This window comes from Haemaphysalis longicornis, unplaced genomic scaffold, assembly GCF_048455015.1.
Source record: "Haemaphysalis longicornis isolate Haplotype H1 unplaced genomic scaffold, Haemaphysalis longicornis Haplotype H1 scaffold_1, whole genome shotgun sequence".
Taxonomy (NCBI): Eukaryota; Metazoa; Arthropoda; class Arachnida; order Ixodida; family Ixodidae; genus Haemaphysalis; species Haemaphysalis longicornis.
In genome coordinates this window covers 104,726,070-104,742,123 of record NW_027526203.1, presented here as the reverse complement: position 1 = coordinate 104,742,123, position 16,054 = coordinate 104,726,070, and the positions used below count along the sequence as shown (strand labels likewise).

At 45.1% G+C, this 16,054-nt stretch overlaps 1 protein-coding gene across 1 annotated transcript in view; it reads left to right on the top strand.

Moving 5' to 3' along the window:
* Positions 1-3,823: 3,823 nt before the first annotated feature.
* Positions 3,824-16,054, top strand: part of LOC144145109 (cytochrome P450 4V2-like) — a 180,001-nt gene continuing 167,770 nt past the window's right edge. The window contains exons 1-2 of the mRNA XM_077676645.1: positions 3,824-4,089; positions 8,709-8,818. Of these exons, the coding sequence (XP_077532771.1) occupies positions 3,858-4,089; positions 8,709-8,818 (342 nt within the window). The 5' untranslated portion in view covers positions 3,824-3,857. The remainder of the gene's footprint in view (positions 4,090-8,708; positions 8,819-16,054) is intronic.

Genomic DNA, 16,054 nt, shown 5'->3' with positions numbered 1-16,054 from the left:
ACAATCTCTCTGAAGTAATAAAGGCTGTGGTGAAGTGCATTTCACTTCTCTCTGGTTTCCCTATTTGTAGAGCGACGTGAGTGAATTTACGTGACTTCGCATGGGTAAACATTGTGGGTGCCATTTACAGCATTGCTTTCCAAACACATTCACAGGGTGGATTATCGCGATTTTTTTCCCTGCGCTGGCCAAGCAACGCATGCGCATTGCCACCCCGCTAACAGGCTGCAGTCGATATCTGAATCAGCTTTTTCACCCTCCTGTAACGAAGATGATCTGCGTTTCATCCTATTCAGCTTCAAAAAAATAAAGCTGCAGGAATTGACGGCATTTCTGTTGCAGTTTTCTGTAGGCATTTTCAGCGTCGTAAACATGTATTACTCGCTAAAATTAACAATATCATTGATACACAAATTGCACCTTTGGGCTTAAAAAGGGCCGTTATCACCCCATTGTACAAAAATGGCCCGAAAAATTCCGTTACAAATGGTCGGGGAATTTCCCTTCTTGCTACCATTGCCCTTATTTTAGAAAAACACATTGCAACAGTGATACTGACTTTCCTTGATGCACATGATCTAATCTCACCCCACCAATTCACTTTTGTTAGAGGGCATGGAACACAAAAAGCTCTAGATCTTTCTGATCTTATAAACAATGCTTTAGAACATAATGAATTTACCTGTGCCACGTTTTTGGATACCTCCAAGGCATTCGATTCTATTAATCACTCCGTTTTATCTGATAAACTCTTCTAGTATGGATTCAGAGGCCCGTTTCTATCTTTAATTAACCATTACCCATGAGAGAGAAAGAGCGCACCGACCAAGTAGCGAAAAAGAAAAACTTAAAAGACGTTTCGGCTCCCGCACGGGAGCCTTGTTCACAATCCGTGCGGGAGCCGAAACGTCTTTTAAGTTTTTCTTTTTCGCTACTTGGTCGGTGCGCTCTTTCTCTCTCAAATGTACCCTCCCGACCAGACGGTTGTCCGTCAAACCCTTGACTTAACCATTACCCATCCAATTGTTCTCAAACTGTTGTGTTGCGTTCGATCAAGAGGACTTTACAGCATTGAACCTCGGGCGTCCCTCAGGGGTTTATTCTTGATCCTATTTTATTTAATATATACGTTAACGACCTCAGTAGTTCTTGCACTCATTGCAGAGTGTTCCAATATGCGGACGACACGGTGCTTGTATCCAGACGTAATAACTATGAACTAGAGACAGAATACCTGCAGCATGACTGTATGCAAGTAATGCGGTGGTACAGCGATAATCTAATTAGAATAAACAACCATAAGTCACAACTAGTCTGTTTCCATAATGCAGCTAAGCTTATTCCTCACCACGTTCCAATTTATTTGCATACTAGTACTTGTGCCCAATATGCTTGTACACCTGTTGCCGAACAATCTACTGTCAAATACTTATGTTTATTGTTAATTTTGATATGTCCTGGAATAGCCATGTCGTGTATGTATGTACCGAACTTAGAAAAGTAGCTTGCCTCCTGTTTTCTATTAAATCCTTATGTCCAGTATACATCACATGCACTTGCTTACAGCGTGTTGCGGTATGGCATTTGCAGGTTTTACTTTTGTACCGCCTTCTGGAAAAATAAAATAACTGTGTATTGAAATCCGTTCTGAGGTCAGTAATCTACGGTGCATCGCTTGAGTCGCATGCAGACATTTTTCAGTTGTAAAGAATGCGCGATTTCTTTGGGTTGTTTAAGCAAACATGGTGTTAAAATATATTTGGTCCCATGAACACTGTATACTGTACACGCCGCAACGTCACCTCCGCTTGCGAGATCGCTTTGTTGTGCCGAAGGTTAGCACGAAATATGGTGAGCGGCTGCGTCCTTTCTATGTCCCTTCTATCCTCAACTTCCTTCCCGCCGAACTGTTTTCTCTTAGTTCCCGTGCTCAAGTTAGAGACGCTGTTTTAGAGGCGAAGCTCCTAAAGCCATGGGTCTGTCCATCCCTTGTGTCTCGTGGTACGTGACCGCCGCATGCTTTCGGAGATGTCGCAAAGTTGGCCGCGTTGCACGCGCAAGAACCGGCTGCAACCGGCAGCGCAAACTCGGCACCGGGCGCGCGAGCTTCTCTGTGTTCGCCAACGGAGGCGCGAGCGCACGTGCACTGCGAGGGGGAGATCACGCAAGAGATCACGCCACGAACGCAGGCAGTCGTTCTCGGAGATAGAACGAGACGCAAGGACCTTAGCTCGTTTCCTCTCGTCTTGTTCGGGCACAAGTTCACCCTAAATAAAAGTTCTTTCTTTACCGTTGTGTCCCATCCTACGTGACAAAGTGTGGTGGAGGTGCGGGGTAGTCCTCGATGGCGCGGTGTCCTTCACCAGGTCTGGGCCTGGGAGCATTGACTCCGAAAATAAAAGTTGATTTGTACAATGTACGCACACAGTCTTACGTCTTTCTTTATGATGTAATGGGCGAACTTTCACGGCAGAGTTACGGTTACCGATGATCTCCCCCTCTCGAGCTTCGCCCCACTTATCATCATTCATTCCGTGGATATGGCGTGATTTTTTGTACTGCGTGGTTGACTTTTCAATGGTTGTAGCTGTTGTATGTATTCCTGGAGCTTGGTTTGTTCCTCAACTCATATTCGTACATACTATTCACTTTTTCCTTTATTTTTATTTTTACGTGTTTTTTTCCTTAACAGATCCTAATATTTGCATTCGCTGCATCCGTAATGGCCAGCAACTTCCGGGCACAGCCCCACAAGCCTTTTTGGCTTGGGCTGGCCCGAATATGTATTCAGTGCAGTGAAATAAAGATTATTATTATTATTCATGACTGGCAGGCCAGGATCGCTTCGTTCCCCAGGCATTCACATCTCTCCCAAAGTGGACCGCGTTAGCACGCACTAGAACCCTCGGTATGTCCAACGCCGACGCCCGCGCTATGAACGCAAAGGCAATACTGTGCGCCTCGAATACGATGACAGCTCAAGTGGATAGACGACAGTTTCATAAAGCGAGGGGCCCATGTTCGGGTCCGACTACGGTAAACGTTTTTTACTTCTTTCTGATTGGTTGCACATGTTATTGCTGCCCGCTGCTGCTAACTTCATACCTCTCGGCCCTTTGAAGTGGCCGAGCCGTTATATGGCCCGCTTCGCGGCATAAAGGTCCCGAGTTCGATTCCCGAGACCCCCCTAGCCACGTATCTGTCTTGATTCGCCCGCTCCTAACGCCTGCTCGCGGGCTCTTTGCCTCCTCGTCAATTTCTCTCACGCATCGAGGTTTTTTGGTGAGACGGGAGAATATTGCTCGGCCTGAAAAGCTTCGCTTTTTAAAAAATGCGCTTGATAAGCACTCTATACGGGTGCACGAGACAGCTTTTCAGCTTCCTGAAAAATAAGCACATGAACAAAATGATTACGCGGTTCAAGTTTCTCGCATTCCTTCAGTTTTTGTGAGGTGACAGAGAGGTGGCGTTTCAGGATACTTCGTAGCGATTTACGACTACTCTCGATCAGGCAAGTGGATTGCACATTTTCCAAGGCAATGTAACCGAAAGTAATCCTACCTTGAACGAACGTGCACTGCAGGTAATTTCGAGTACGAGTGCTGCATTTTTTCACAAGCACCTCCTCGCTACTAGGACGAAGCTGTTATAAAACACTGCACTGAACGGAAAAATAACAGCCACAGCAATAATACTTGAGCGGATCATCAGTATTCAAGTGTTAAACCCTGCAAGCCTATCAGACCTTGGGAAAGGCCCGCTCGAGGAAGCCGAAGGAATTAAAGGCGGCACGATGTGCTAGAGTGCGTGATTCGCTCTCTCGCGCCCGCAAGTAGCACTCATCACAGGCGGGAATCATGCCTTCCATCCGCAGCTTCGTGTATTGCTTGCTCCCGCATTGGGCATCGCCTTGGGCCAGCGTCCTCGCAAGCTTCGTTGTCATAGCGGTGCTCAGCCGTCGATGGTTACGCAGTTGGATCCTTCTCCGGTCTATACCGGGACCCGGTACAGACTGGCTGCCGCCGTGGTCCCTGCTCAATCTATACTGGAAACATGGGAAGGCATTGTGGAGCCACGACTGCACCACTGGTGGGTTCATCCTGTTTGGCTCTTCACATTCCGCGTCATTCACAGCCTAAATGTAGTCATGGACAAGTGGAACCTGATCACGAAAATATGAACCGGGACAAACAAATATCGCCATTCATTTCTCTGCAAGCCAAACTGGTGCGTGGCTGAATTTCAGTAATGAAGTTGGGAAATTTGGATTTCCAAATACCGCGCTATTATTGGCCCTCAAAATAACTTTTTTTTTATTTTGCCTTCTGGTTCATATTATTGCGTTCGCATTTCATTTAGCCATGACTGTACATCTGCCAACCATGCCGTAAGTGGCATTGCGTCTAAATGTGTATTTCTGCTCTCCTTAGGTTACCTTGAGATTGTTGCAATCATTGAGATTTTTAACTACATAATTCATTCGTCACTTGCAACTTTTCCCTGTGTAGGGCGCAAAAGTGTTTTATTTTCTTGAAAATGTGTGCACTAGATGGTTTTAAGGTAATTTCAACTTCGTATGCGTCAATATGCCGTCCCTGAAGTCTTTCAGAGAAAGAACTGGGTTATCTGGTCTCCGAGATGGTGCTGCCCACGCGCTGTCCATGGCCCTTTTTGTTTGCTGTTTTTGTACAGATACGGTGGTTATCTTCATAATGTGCCGTGCCTGCTGGTTAAAAGGCCTTTTTGCGCAACCCGGATAATGTGTGGATACTTATATATTGTGCCTGTTCCGAAATAAATCTTCAGTTGACAGCGCTTGTCCGTGTGCCACTCTCTTTGTACTTAGTCTAATTGGTCGCGCTGTAAGCATTAATTCAATTGAGTACCAACTTGCCGAAACTCTCACGATAATTCGTATAAAACGTTGATTTCAAACGATCTTCAAACGTTGACTCACTGCACCTCCCATACTTTTATTGGAGAAAGAAATTGCTTTTCTCAATGCAGGCGGAGGCAGATAGTGTGTGTTTGTGTTTTTTTTTTCAAATATCTGTCATCTTCGTTGTCGCGGCAGAATAAATGCTGCAGTTGGATACGTAATCTTTGAGTGGAAGTCGGCGTTGTGGTGTTTTCTCTCTCACCCTTGTCTTTCGCTCGGTTTCATTTCACATGATGCTTCACCAACTTCGACGTCAGAACCAGTTGGTTATTTGCAGTAAATGCATTCAGCCAATGCAACGGTTAATTCCCCATCTCTTGACGGCCTTTGAGTGTCATAAAGGATGTCACGCGATGGCGGCAAAGCGACACGGCGAAAAAACGTAAAGACATCCATTTGCTGTACCTATCAGTTGGGATCAGGCAATATTTTGACTTGCAATCTTTACGCCAGAGTTGTCACAATTTTTTGTAATGCTGTAATTACGCAGAAGTAACATGCTAAACGATACACACATTCGGTACCTACCCCCAGGAAATAAATGAAAGGATCCTGTTGACACCGCTGTCACAAATTAGGCCGTCTGGCCCAAGCGCCAACAGGCGGGCATTGGTTGGCCGCCGGATTTACGCTCCGCCACATCCGCACGTTTAACATTATTACCCCTCCCTTCGGGCGCTTTAAGGAAGCACAAACACAAGGAGCAACCTTGGCATCTTTGTATCATGACAGGAAACGTGTGCAGTACAAGTATGTTGCGTTGCTTCTGCGGCGCGCTTTCTCTTAAAGTCAATATACATTGCTCATACAGTTTCGGTGATAGGACAACTTATTACTCAGCTGTAAACGTTGGTTGCCGGGCGGAGAGAAAATGTTGATAAAGCAGTGGCGTAGCCGCAAATATTTTTCAAGGGGTGTTACACACCGCCGGGGGAAAAATAGAAAGAGGCAGATCATGCCTACAAACACTATCAAATTCGCTTTTTTTTCTGTTTTAATAAAGGCGAAAAGTTTTCCTCCTCTGTAATATGCCACAAAAAATATCAGTTCCCTTCCACTCTGTCAAGAAGGACCAGCGAAGCTACAGACAACCCAACGAGCTCGCAAAACATGAGCTTCGGCAGAGGGGTGCAAAAGGGGCACTTGCCCCCCTCAAGCCACACCGCACTTGCCCTTTCCTCCCAGCCCTCTTTTGCTCCCCTCAGGGCAATATCCTGGCGACGCCCTAGGCACGAAAGCAGACATGTTTGTTTGTAATTTCCGACTGCGCATGTCCCTAGCCGATTAGCTCAATGAAACATGGAAGGACTAAATCTTTAGTCTCATGGCCGCTTTCCTTCCCTGTCGTAGGCATCTTACAATCTGTGTAACGCACCAACCCAAACCAGTCGGCAACGGGGGACAGCAGACACACCGCAGTGAGCCGGGCGGCGCCCGCGTGTAAACCTCCAGCCAGCACAATGAGCATGGCATCGGTGAGGGCACGAAGTCTCGCTTCGCGTGCATGCCCCCCTCCCTCTTCCCCTCACCCGGGCACTCATACAACGCCAAACGGTGATCTGCAGGAGCTAAGAAGTGGAAGACAGCGGCGAAAATGTCGCTCTGGAAGGCATTCAAGCCGACCCAGAATTATTGGTTATCGTCGGGGTTCCAAGCGGCCAAGTTACTCTTTGAACAATCATTTCCAGCGCCAAAAATATAGAACGAAGAACAAAGAATAGTGCCATTGACAAGCGCTTGCCCGTGCCACCAATGTTCGTCCTTTGTATTTTTTATCGCTGTAAACAATTCTTCAACGGAGTACCAAATACCCCAACGTTCACGTTAATAAGTTATTCTTCATCCCTGAGGTATCCGCAGCTGTTGGACGAAGTGGGACTTGTGGCAGCGGCGGCTGCAAGTTCTGCGGCGGCGGTTTTCAGTGGTTTTTGCGCCCATCCACACTTGTGTGGCACCCGGCGCTCCTTGAATACCCGCTCTTCCTTACCCCAGCCATCGCCTCGGAGGCAATGCCCCAGCGAACCACACGCACTCGTCTCATAGCCAGTTGGAAGAAAAACCGCTGGTAACGCCGCTAGCGCCGTTATCAGCCGATTGCGCGAGTTGTGAAATAGGATTCGGTGTTGAGGAGTATAAAGCTTGTGCAAGAAGCGCCGGCGGTGGCGAAGGGGAGAGGAAAGGCGGTGCTAAGTAAAACGGCTTCACCAGAGTGGGAACTATAGGGAGTTAGCCATAAAAGACCAGAAGGGATGAGGAGGGGGTTGGCAGCACTCGGACAATTTCCGGAGTGTTGTCACTCCAAAACACTCCACCCCCCACCCCTCCTGGCTACGCCCCGGTGCTCAAGAGTTGCTGTAGGCGTGCATGACAGGGCCCCTGAAAAATATTTCGCTGCTGTTGAAGAACAAAGTTCCCAATTTTTCCGCGGTGTGCAATGACCTTGAGTGTATAATTACACATTATTCCGGCGCTGCAGCAACGTGGTGTCTCAAAATCGCACCATTCGATGGAGGCGAAAAGCAAAAACGCCCGTGTGCACGAGATTTCGGCGCACATTAAAGATCCCCAGGTGTTCAAAATTAATCCGGAGCCCTCCACTACGGCGCGCCTCATCGCCTGCGTTGCGTCGGCGCGTTAAACCGTACAATCAATCAAAAATCGCACCATTCGCAATATCATGCAAAATGTAATGCTTGAAGCGCGCTTCTACAAAAGAGGGAGCGCATCATTTAAAACCACTACATCTCGTATACATCTAGTATTGTGAATACATTGGCTGAAATGGTCGCCATTACAAGCACATTTATGGAGAAGGGGGAACTCAACCTCAAAACAACGCATGGAGTGCTTGGATTCAGGGCGTATGCATGGCGCTCAGCCCCATAATCATTAAGCGCTGATCAAAACGCTGAAGAAATGGGATATATTTAGCCACCTTTATTGAGCCATGCACTGAGCTTTTTTTCCCGCCATAATGCAGGTTTCATCGCACGACTGTTTTTCAGCTACAACAATGCGCATAATAGGATTGCGCCGAGAACTATTTACAAGCGTAGCGCCTTTATAGAGACGTCATACGGTCCCTGAATCTTTAGTTTACGAAAAAACAGAATTCCTTAAGCGATATACAAAGTTGTGCAATGGGATATAAATAAACAGTGAAGCCGCATTGATCATAGCCGGATTTGTAAAAATCATTTGGGCTGCACTAGCGAAGCGAAGGTAAACGTTACCAAAACAAGAGAGAGATACATTTACAGACCCTTCCGCGATCTCTTTCATTATCGGCATTTAAAGTACAGTACATTATCAAGAAGGCTGAAGCTATACACTTTTAAGTAAGCTGCAGTGCGGAGATCGTGCGAGATGTAATTGGACATTGTACATACGACAAAACCACCGCCACTGTTATGGCATGCTGTTTTGGAACATTGCGGTTTTGTGGCTGAAGTAAGGTCACGGGCCTATTTTGACGTTTCGCGGTTTTGTCTGCGTGCTGTTTTGGCGTGGGCAATATTGGTCTTTTTTCGCCTTTTGTTTCAGTTGTTTCTATTTTCTCGCTGTGCTCTTTTCTCGCCGGTGTTTGGTCGTGAGCGCCTTTGTCACGTCGCCATTCTATACAAATGAACGTGCAGTTTTATTGTGTTTCAGAAAGAACTTCAGAAATCATTTGAGCGCGTAAACTTATATACTGGGTCTCCTTAGCTCAAATGTTCTTCTTGGGATTAAAAAAATTCAAGCTGTGAAACCTGCGCTGTGTTATTTACAGCGTTTCTACTGTTTCTAAAACACAATTCGGAAATTTACGAAGGACGGACATTCAAGTTTTACCTCGGAATGACTCCAATTGTTATGCTGCACACTCCAGAAGCTGTAGAGGTAAGCTACCGTACTGTACTTCTTATGTTGCTTTGAGTTGCCCTATGAGTCGCGTGTAACTTCGGAACCTTGTAGTCAGAAAGGTTTAACCATGCTTGGATCCAGAAAGGTTTAACCATGCTTGGAAGGTTCTTACGGACATAAACAGCACTCCTTCACCAGGGAAGAATCTGGACATCCTGTTGTAGTAGTGGGTTGCTACCTCACATGGCAAACCAACTCAACTGTCGGCCCTCAGTTCCCAGTAGCTGCAGAGAACCTGTCCACGGCGGCAGTCAGTATAGTGATACAGCAGAGGGGGCTAAGAATCTCTTTGGTCTGGACTGGCCGCCTTTGTAAATAATTGACCCTGGTCACGCACCTTGTCTTGCAAGGGAAGCTTAGCTGTACTAGTAGAGGAGAGGAGCTCCCAGACATTACGTGGGATATCGTAGGGTTAAGCGAAGTTAGAAGAACAGGAGAAGGCTTCATGGAGCTCACTAGCGGGAGTATTGTATGCTACAGTGGACACCGAGAGAAGAGGTAACACGGGGTGGAATTTTGTATTCATAGAGAAATAGCAGAAAACGTGGAGGAAGTTTGGTTTTCAGCATTAGAGAGATAGAGAGAGTCGCCACTGTTGTGATCAAGCTAAACAAGCCATACAGGTTAAATGCAGTGCAGGCCTAGGCTTCAACCATCAGCTATGATAATGAAGCCGTAGATAGCTTCTACGAGGACGTCGAATCAGCAATGAAGAAGCCACGACGCCGTTCACGATTGTGGTGGGAGACTTTAACACAAAGGTCGGCAACGCAAAGGTCTGTTAGGCAACTATAGCCTAAAGTCAAGCCGTAGCCGGTAAGAAGCAAATGGGAGAAACGTCAGTGGGAAACTTCTGAATAGACAATTGCAGCAGTCGAGGAGATAAACTGGTGGAACTTGCAGAGAGAAATAACCTGAGGTGGATCAATACAGTCTTCTACAAACGATAGAACAGGAAATGGACATGGAAAAGTCACAGTGGTACACCAAAAACGAAATTAACTTTCTTTTTCAGTGACGACCCTGGTATTGCACAAGGCGTACAGGTACTAAGTAAGATTCGAAGCAGCGATCATAGGATGGGTAGATGGAAGCTAAGGCTGAATCTCCAAAGAGAAACAAGGAAACTCGGGAAAGTTAAGAAACCCCGCATGGAGTTTGTCATAGCGAGATCGCAGGAGTTTAAAATAACTCTTCAAAACGAAGTCCCGCTTCTGAACGTGCAGAACGAGGTCAGTGTAGACAGGCTACATGACAACATAACATCGGCACTGAGTAAATCAGCAGCAGCTGTGGGATAGGCAACATGTAAGGAACGAACAGGAAAACTAACTAAGAAAACGAGAGAACTAATTGGCAAAAGTATACGAACGTGAAAATGTCAAGTACGGGGGTTCGGATTGAACGAGCTGAGCTATCGAATCTGATTAACAAAAGTAAAACAAACGACATTTGTGCATATAACATGGCATTAATCGAGGAAACGCTGCAAATAGGGGGAAGCTTGAAAGCAACTAAGGCAAAGCTAGCCATCGGCAAAGACAGGATGTGCCGGCCACGGCGGTCGCTTTTCTGATGGAGATGAAAAGCAGAAACGCCCGCGTGTACTAGATTTTGGCGAACGTTAAAGATCCCCAGGTGGTCAAAATTAATCCGCAGCCTTCAACTACAGCGTGCCTCATCGCCTCGTTGCGTCGGTGCGTTAAACCCTACAATCAATCAATCAAAGACAAGATATGCGCACTCAGAGATGAGCACGGTAACATAACGCACAACTTGTACGATATAATAGAGCGCTTTAGCATAGCGGGTACCGCTCGCAAACGCTACGGCGGTGGGTAGCGGGGCCTCGACTGGGAAAATGCAGATTCGTTCCGATAGCGTGGATTAGTTCACCGAGCCGGCCTTCGCCATGCCCGCGCATTCGCTCTGCTGAGGGGCAACATCCTCGCACTCCCCGAGCGTTCCTGCGCAGTCCGGTCCCGGTAACCCGCCGCCGTAGCGTGATCCTCCGGTAGCTGCTATGCTAAACATCTTAAAAGAGAGTTTTAGCATAGCCCGTCCGCTAACGCTACGGCTGTGCAGGAGCAGACTCGTTCCGCAGGGAGGGTCGCCCGCCTCGCGGAGTCCGCGCATTCCTCCCAGGGAGGGGAGACCTCGCCCTGCCCGCGCGCGCATGCGAAGTAGTGTCCCTGCAACCCGCGCCGTAGCGTTAGCAGACGCTAGCCGCTATGCTCAAACTTTGTAATAAAGGTAGCAGAACGATTCTACACAAGGCTCTATGCCAACGACATTAGACGAGGAGAAACTACAGAGAGTACAAACTCAAATTTTCATGTCCAATAGCAACTGAAAAGGAAGGTGAAAAGGCTCTGAAAGGCATGAAAAAAAGGAAAGGCTGCAGGGTATGATGGCATAATCATAGATTTGTGAAGCACGGAGGAGATAGTGTACAGAAAAAGCTCGTTTTACCTTTTGCGGAATGCTTGAAGACTCAAAACGTGCCAAGTTATAGTAGTCGCATAGGTGACAGCGCAGATTCTTAACAAACCAGACGTCAGGCTGGGTTTAGGGAAGGTTACTCAACTATGGATCACGTCCATGTAGTGATTCAAGTGATCGAAAAATCCGCACAGTACACGAAACCCTTTATATGGAATGTGTGTATTACGAGAAAGCATTTGATTCTGTACTTACCGCAGCCGTTTTAGAAGCACTAAAAGACCATGGTATAGACGAAACCTACGTAAGACTTCTAAATGACGTATATAAGGGCAACCCTTCACAAGCAAACCGATAAATTTCTTATCGGAAAGGGAGTAAGACAGGGAGATACCACCTGTCTAAAATTATTCACAGAATGTATGTGGGGGTACTTAAAAAGCTTGACTGGGAAAACATAGGATTAAAGATAAACGGGGAATACTCGAGCCATTTGAGGTTTGCGGACGACATAGTCTTGCTGAGTGAGATTGCAGAACACATGCAAAATATGCTTCCCGAAGTACAGTCACAAAGCACGGCCGTGGGGCTAAAACTAAACATGAAAAAATCTAAAATAATGTCGTATAAACATGTCAAAAAGGTCTCCTTTGGCTTAGGAAACCAAATGCTAGAAGAAGTAAAAAATAGAACTACCTCGGACAGATGTTTAGTGCTGACCCAAACCATGAGAGAGAAATCAGACACAGAATAGGTCGGGGTTGAGCACCACTCGGCAAGCACTCCAACATATTGAAAGGTAAGCTACCTCTGTCACTCATCTAGAACCAGTGTATACTGCCCGTGGTGACTTCTGGAGCTAAAACTTGGCGCCTTACTAAATAACAGGAAAGCAAACTTAGGTCAGCTCAATGGGCCAGAATAAATAATGTTAGGAGTAGCCCTCAGGGGCAGGAATCGAGCTAACAAACTAGAGTTCATGAACAGGCAACCGGTGGACAAATTTGGGTAACAGAGTGGATACCAAGACATGGGTATAGAAGCAGGAGAAGGCTGTTAACCCGCTGGAGGGATGAAATACGGAACTTCGGGAGTTTACTACGGATTCGAGCAGCGCAGGACAGGAGGGTTTGGAGGCCTTTGTTCTGCAATAGACCTTAGTTAACTGATGATGATGATGATGATGATGAACCACGAAGAGCCATTCGATTGATTACAGAATGTATGGTGTGTTATAGAAACAGTATTTCTCCCTCATTAGACTTTTTGTCCCTTGTAAGCAACTTTCCGTACGGAGTCGTTGCTACAATACTCCCGACTGACAAATCTGTGCGTCCAGCAGATCAAATTTAAGGGCACTATTCGGATTAAAGCGGGATCTGCGCAGTCACATCACTTTTTTTATTACGGAAATCAAAAGGGTCCAACATCGTGGAGGTAAATTATCTTGAAAGGTGATCTCAACGTAGATATGCTGCGCTTGGTATCACCACAGCGCGATTTCGAACCGTTGTCATTATCCACTGATTTCTCGCATAATATCAAAACAGTACTCTTATTACTACAAATATGCAAACATTACTACACCTTTACATCCTGAACATCCCCACTGACGAAATATCCACAGATGTAACTAGAATCAAGCATCACTGATCACACGCGTTGTTTTTAAAGGTTTTATATTTTTAATCTTCAAAGCAAAGAAAACAGAATGTAACCAAAATAGAAATAGTCAAAATTTAAACACAAGGAGGTTACAATCCTTCATTCGAACATTGCTGCGCTAAATTTTAATAAGGTGTATCAAACCAGGAACTCTGATTCGCCATACCAAGAGCTTTTGCGCCTTCCAGAGAATCGTACTTGCAATTTTTTCCTTTAGTTGGAGTCAGAAAGCCTACAAGACACGTAAATTCTTTTTTTTTTCAAGGCGGAATGAGGCTCAAAACTGATAAAACAGAAAGATAAGCTGTAATAAAATTTCTAAAAACACCCAAACCTGGGAAATATATAGGAAGCATGGAAATAAAATCAACGCCTTAATCAGACATACGAGGCAACACTATTTATACAACTACTTTGAACTAGGTTTCAATCAAAAGCCTGGCTCTGATAAAAAAACAAATGAACTGCTAAGCCGAGTACCGCACCAGCAACACATAACACACTTCACAGTAAGCAACGGCACCATTTATTAGCATTGACATAGCTAACTTCTTAAACCAAAATTTTCCAAATCTTACCAGTTCTCATTCTCTTGAGGCCACGAATTCGTCACTAGTACAGAGGCCAGCCTCTTATCTCCAAACCACACGCGAAGCGAAAGTAGCTGAAGCAGATGGGTCTTGTGCCATTGGCTCAGCCCGCGACCTAAAAAACTTTCAAATCAGACCTGTTAAATATGCTGTCAATTTTGTTCCAGCCCCAATTACAAGCGTATATAATCTCTGTTCCATGATGGGTATATTTCCAAGGGACAAGGTTGACCGCTATTTTAAAAAGTGCCGACAAAAATTCTTTAACTAGTTAGCGACCTAGAGTATAGTCCGGCGGCATTTTCAAAAAGAGTTTCAAAATTATTTCGCAGTGAAATAAGAAACCTTGCCGATAAGTTTAGTTTGATTATCTCGTAAAAATTCGCGTTTCGTAAACACACATCTACCGAGCTTGCCTACTTACCTAACAAGAATATATTTTATAAAATAATTTGAAGGAAAGTTGTAGGTCGCCTGTATATAAGTTTTTCATAGGCATATGATAGTTCAAATTATGCAACTCTACTAGCAAAACTGGACTTAAATAACGTGAGAAGCGTCCCTTTGGCTTTAATAAATTGATTAAATACTGGTCAGCGTAAATTTAAATAGGGACGCAGACAATGACGAGAGACGAAACACAAGCGCTGACATTGTGTGCGTCCCCAGTTAAATTTAGGCTGACCAGTATTTAATTAATTATGATTCAAGTAGCTCAGATTCTGCCTATTCCAAGGCTTTAATAAAGTCCTCTTTACAAAATCGTACGCAAATGATTTCAGTCGGGTAATATTTATGGAATTCTCGGACTTTGTATGCGGGGGTCCCTCAAGAGAGTATTCTGTAATCACTGCTATTTAACTTTATGGTAATGATATTACTGAAATTAGCTCAAGTTTGCAGTAAATAAAATACACAGACGATACTGCACTTTTATTTTCCAGCTGTAACGGCGAATTTCTTGGATCTCAGATAAAGAAAACACTGTTGGAGTTGCATGATTTTGGTGGGAGGAATCCCCGCCAATTATTTCTTCTAAGGGGATGACTTCCCTCCAAGACAAAATTTATTCTCTTTTCGCTTCTCGAACGCATCAAAATTACTCTTGATGCATCAATATTACTCTCGACGCGAAGATTACTCTTGGAAATGAAACCACAGATGCAGTGGGTTCGCTAGAACACTTGGTGTACTTTTTTAGACATGCCGTGGAATGACCCTGTAAGCATTATACTCCCGCCCATATAAAATACTATTGGAATTCTAGCCAAATTTCGGTATTTTTTCAACCTGCTGTTAAATTCCACATATATAACTACATGTATCACCTCTACAACTCTCTTCTTGTTTGGGGAACCACAATTCAAAAAACCCGAAATCGAATGCACGTGCTACAAAAACCGACAATACGACATATGGTTGACGTAGAGCCAAATGCACGTAGAAAAAACCAATTCATCTAACTTACTTTGATTTCGCTTCATAGCCTTTATAACTTTACCCTAGAAAAAATAAGAATATCTCTTACATAAGTGGAAACATTTTATGAAATCAATTGGAAACCTAACCACAAAAATGTACAAAAACAAAACACGTTCAAACGAAACGTACACTACCGCTCTCGCTTTTACCTTTGGCCACCAGATGGTTATAGACACTTTGCCTTCCTTGCCAAGTCCACTCTGCTCCCATGACTTTATTACTGAGTGTGAGATTATATTGTGCTTCAAACTTTTTCGTTTAATCAGAGTGTAAGAAACTGTGCGGAATGATGTCATAGCAGGGGTTTTCTTTTTAAAATATGGGCGCTGTGATCGCCGTTGTTCTCTCTTACCGGGGCTTGCATTCTGCGGAGTGAATGAATTTGACTTTTTTCATATCCCCCGCCTCACTGTCGAAAATAAACTTTTATTGCGAATGTTTTTACTTTTTATAATGCTAAAAATGGTGCTGGCGTGGCTTAATATCATGGCGGAGCCACGTTTTTTGTTCAAATTGTAAACCGACCGTACGCATTTTTACATTGCTCGCCAAAATCCGCCTCTTTCACAACGCTACTGCGCATGCGCATGGCCTTGGCGGAGGAGGCCGGAAACAGTCTGGCAGGGGTGGGCCAGTCTGCTCCGCAGTGATTCCACTGCTGTTTGCGGCTGTAGCTGAGCCCGTGTAGTGAAAGCATGCGGCCGGGTTTGGCCCCCAGCGAGAAAACAGAATTCAGTACGTTTTACGAATGCAACTGTCGGCCAAACCATAACATGAAGTGTGACATTTTTGCTTCTATCGACACGCCAACCCCGAAACGAAAGTAAACAAATAGGAGCTATCCCGGTAAAGCCTATCCCTATCGGTAAAGCCTATCGGTAAAGCCAAACAAAGCCTATCCCGGTAAAAACGGAACAAACTTTATGGGGTGTTTAACTCGACCAAAAGTTCATCTACACCCCACCTATTAAATCAGTGAAATTGAAACGTACGGCAACAATGAACATTTTAACGATTTTATCCCGTTAGTCGT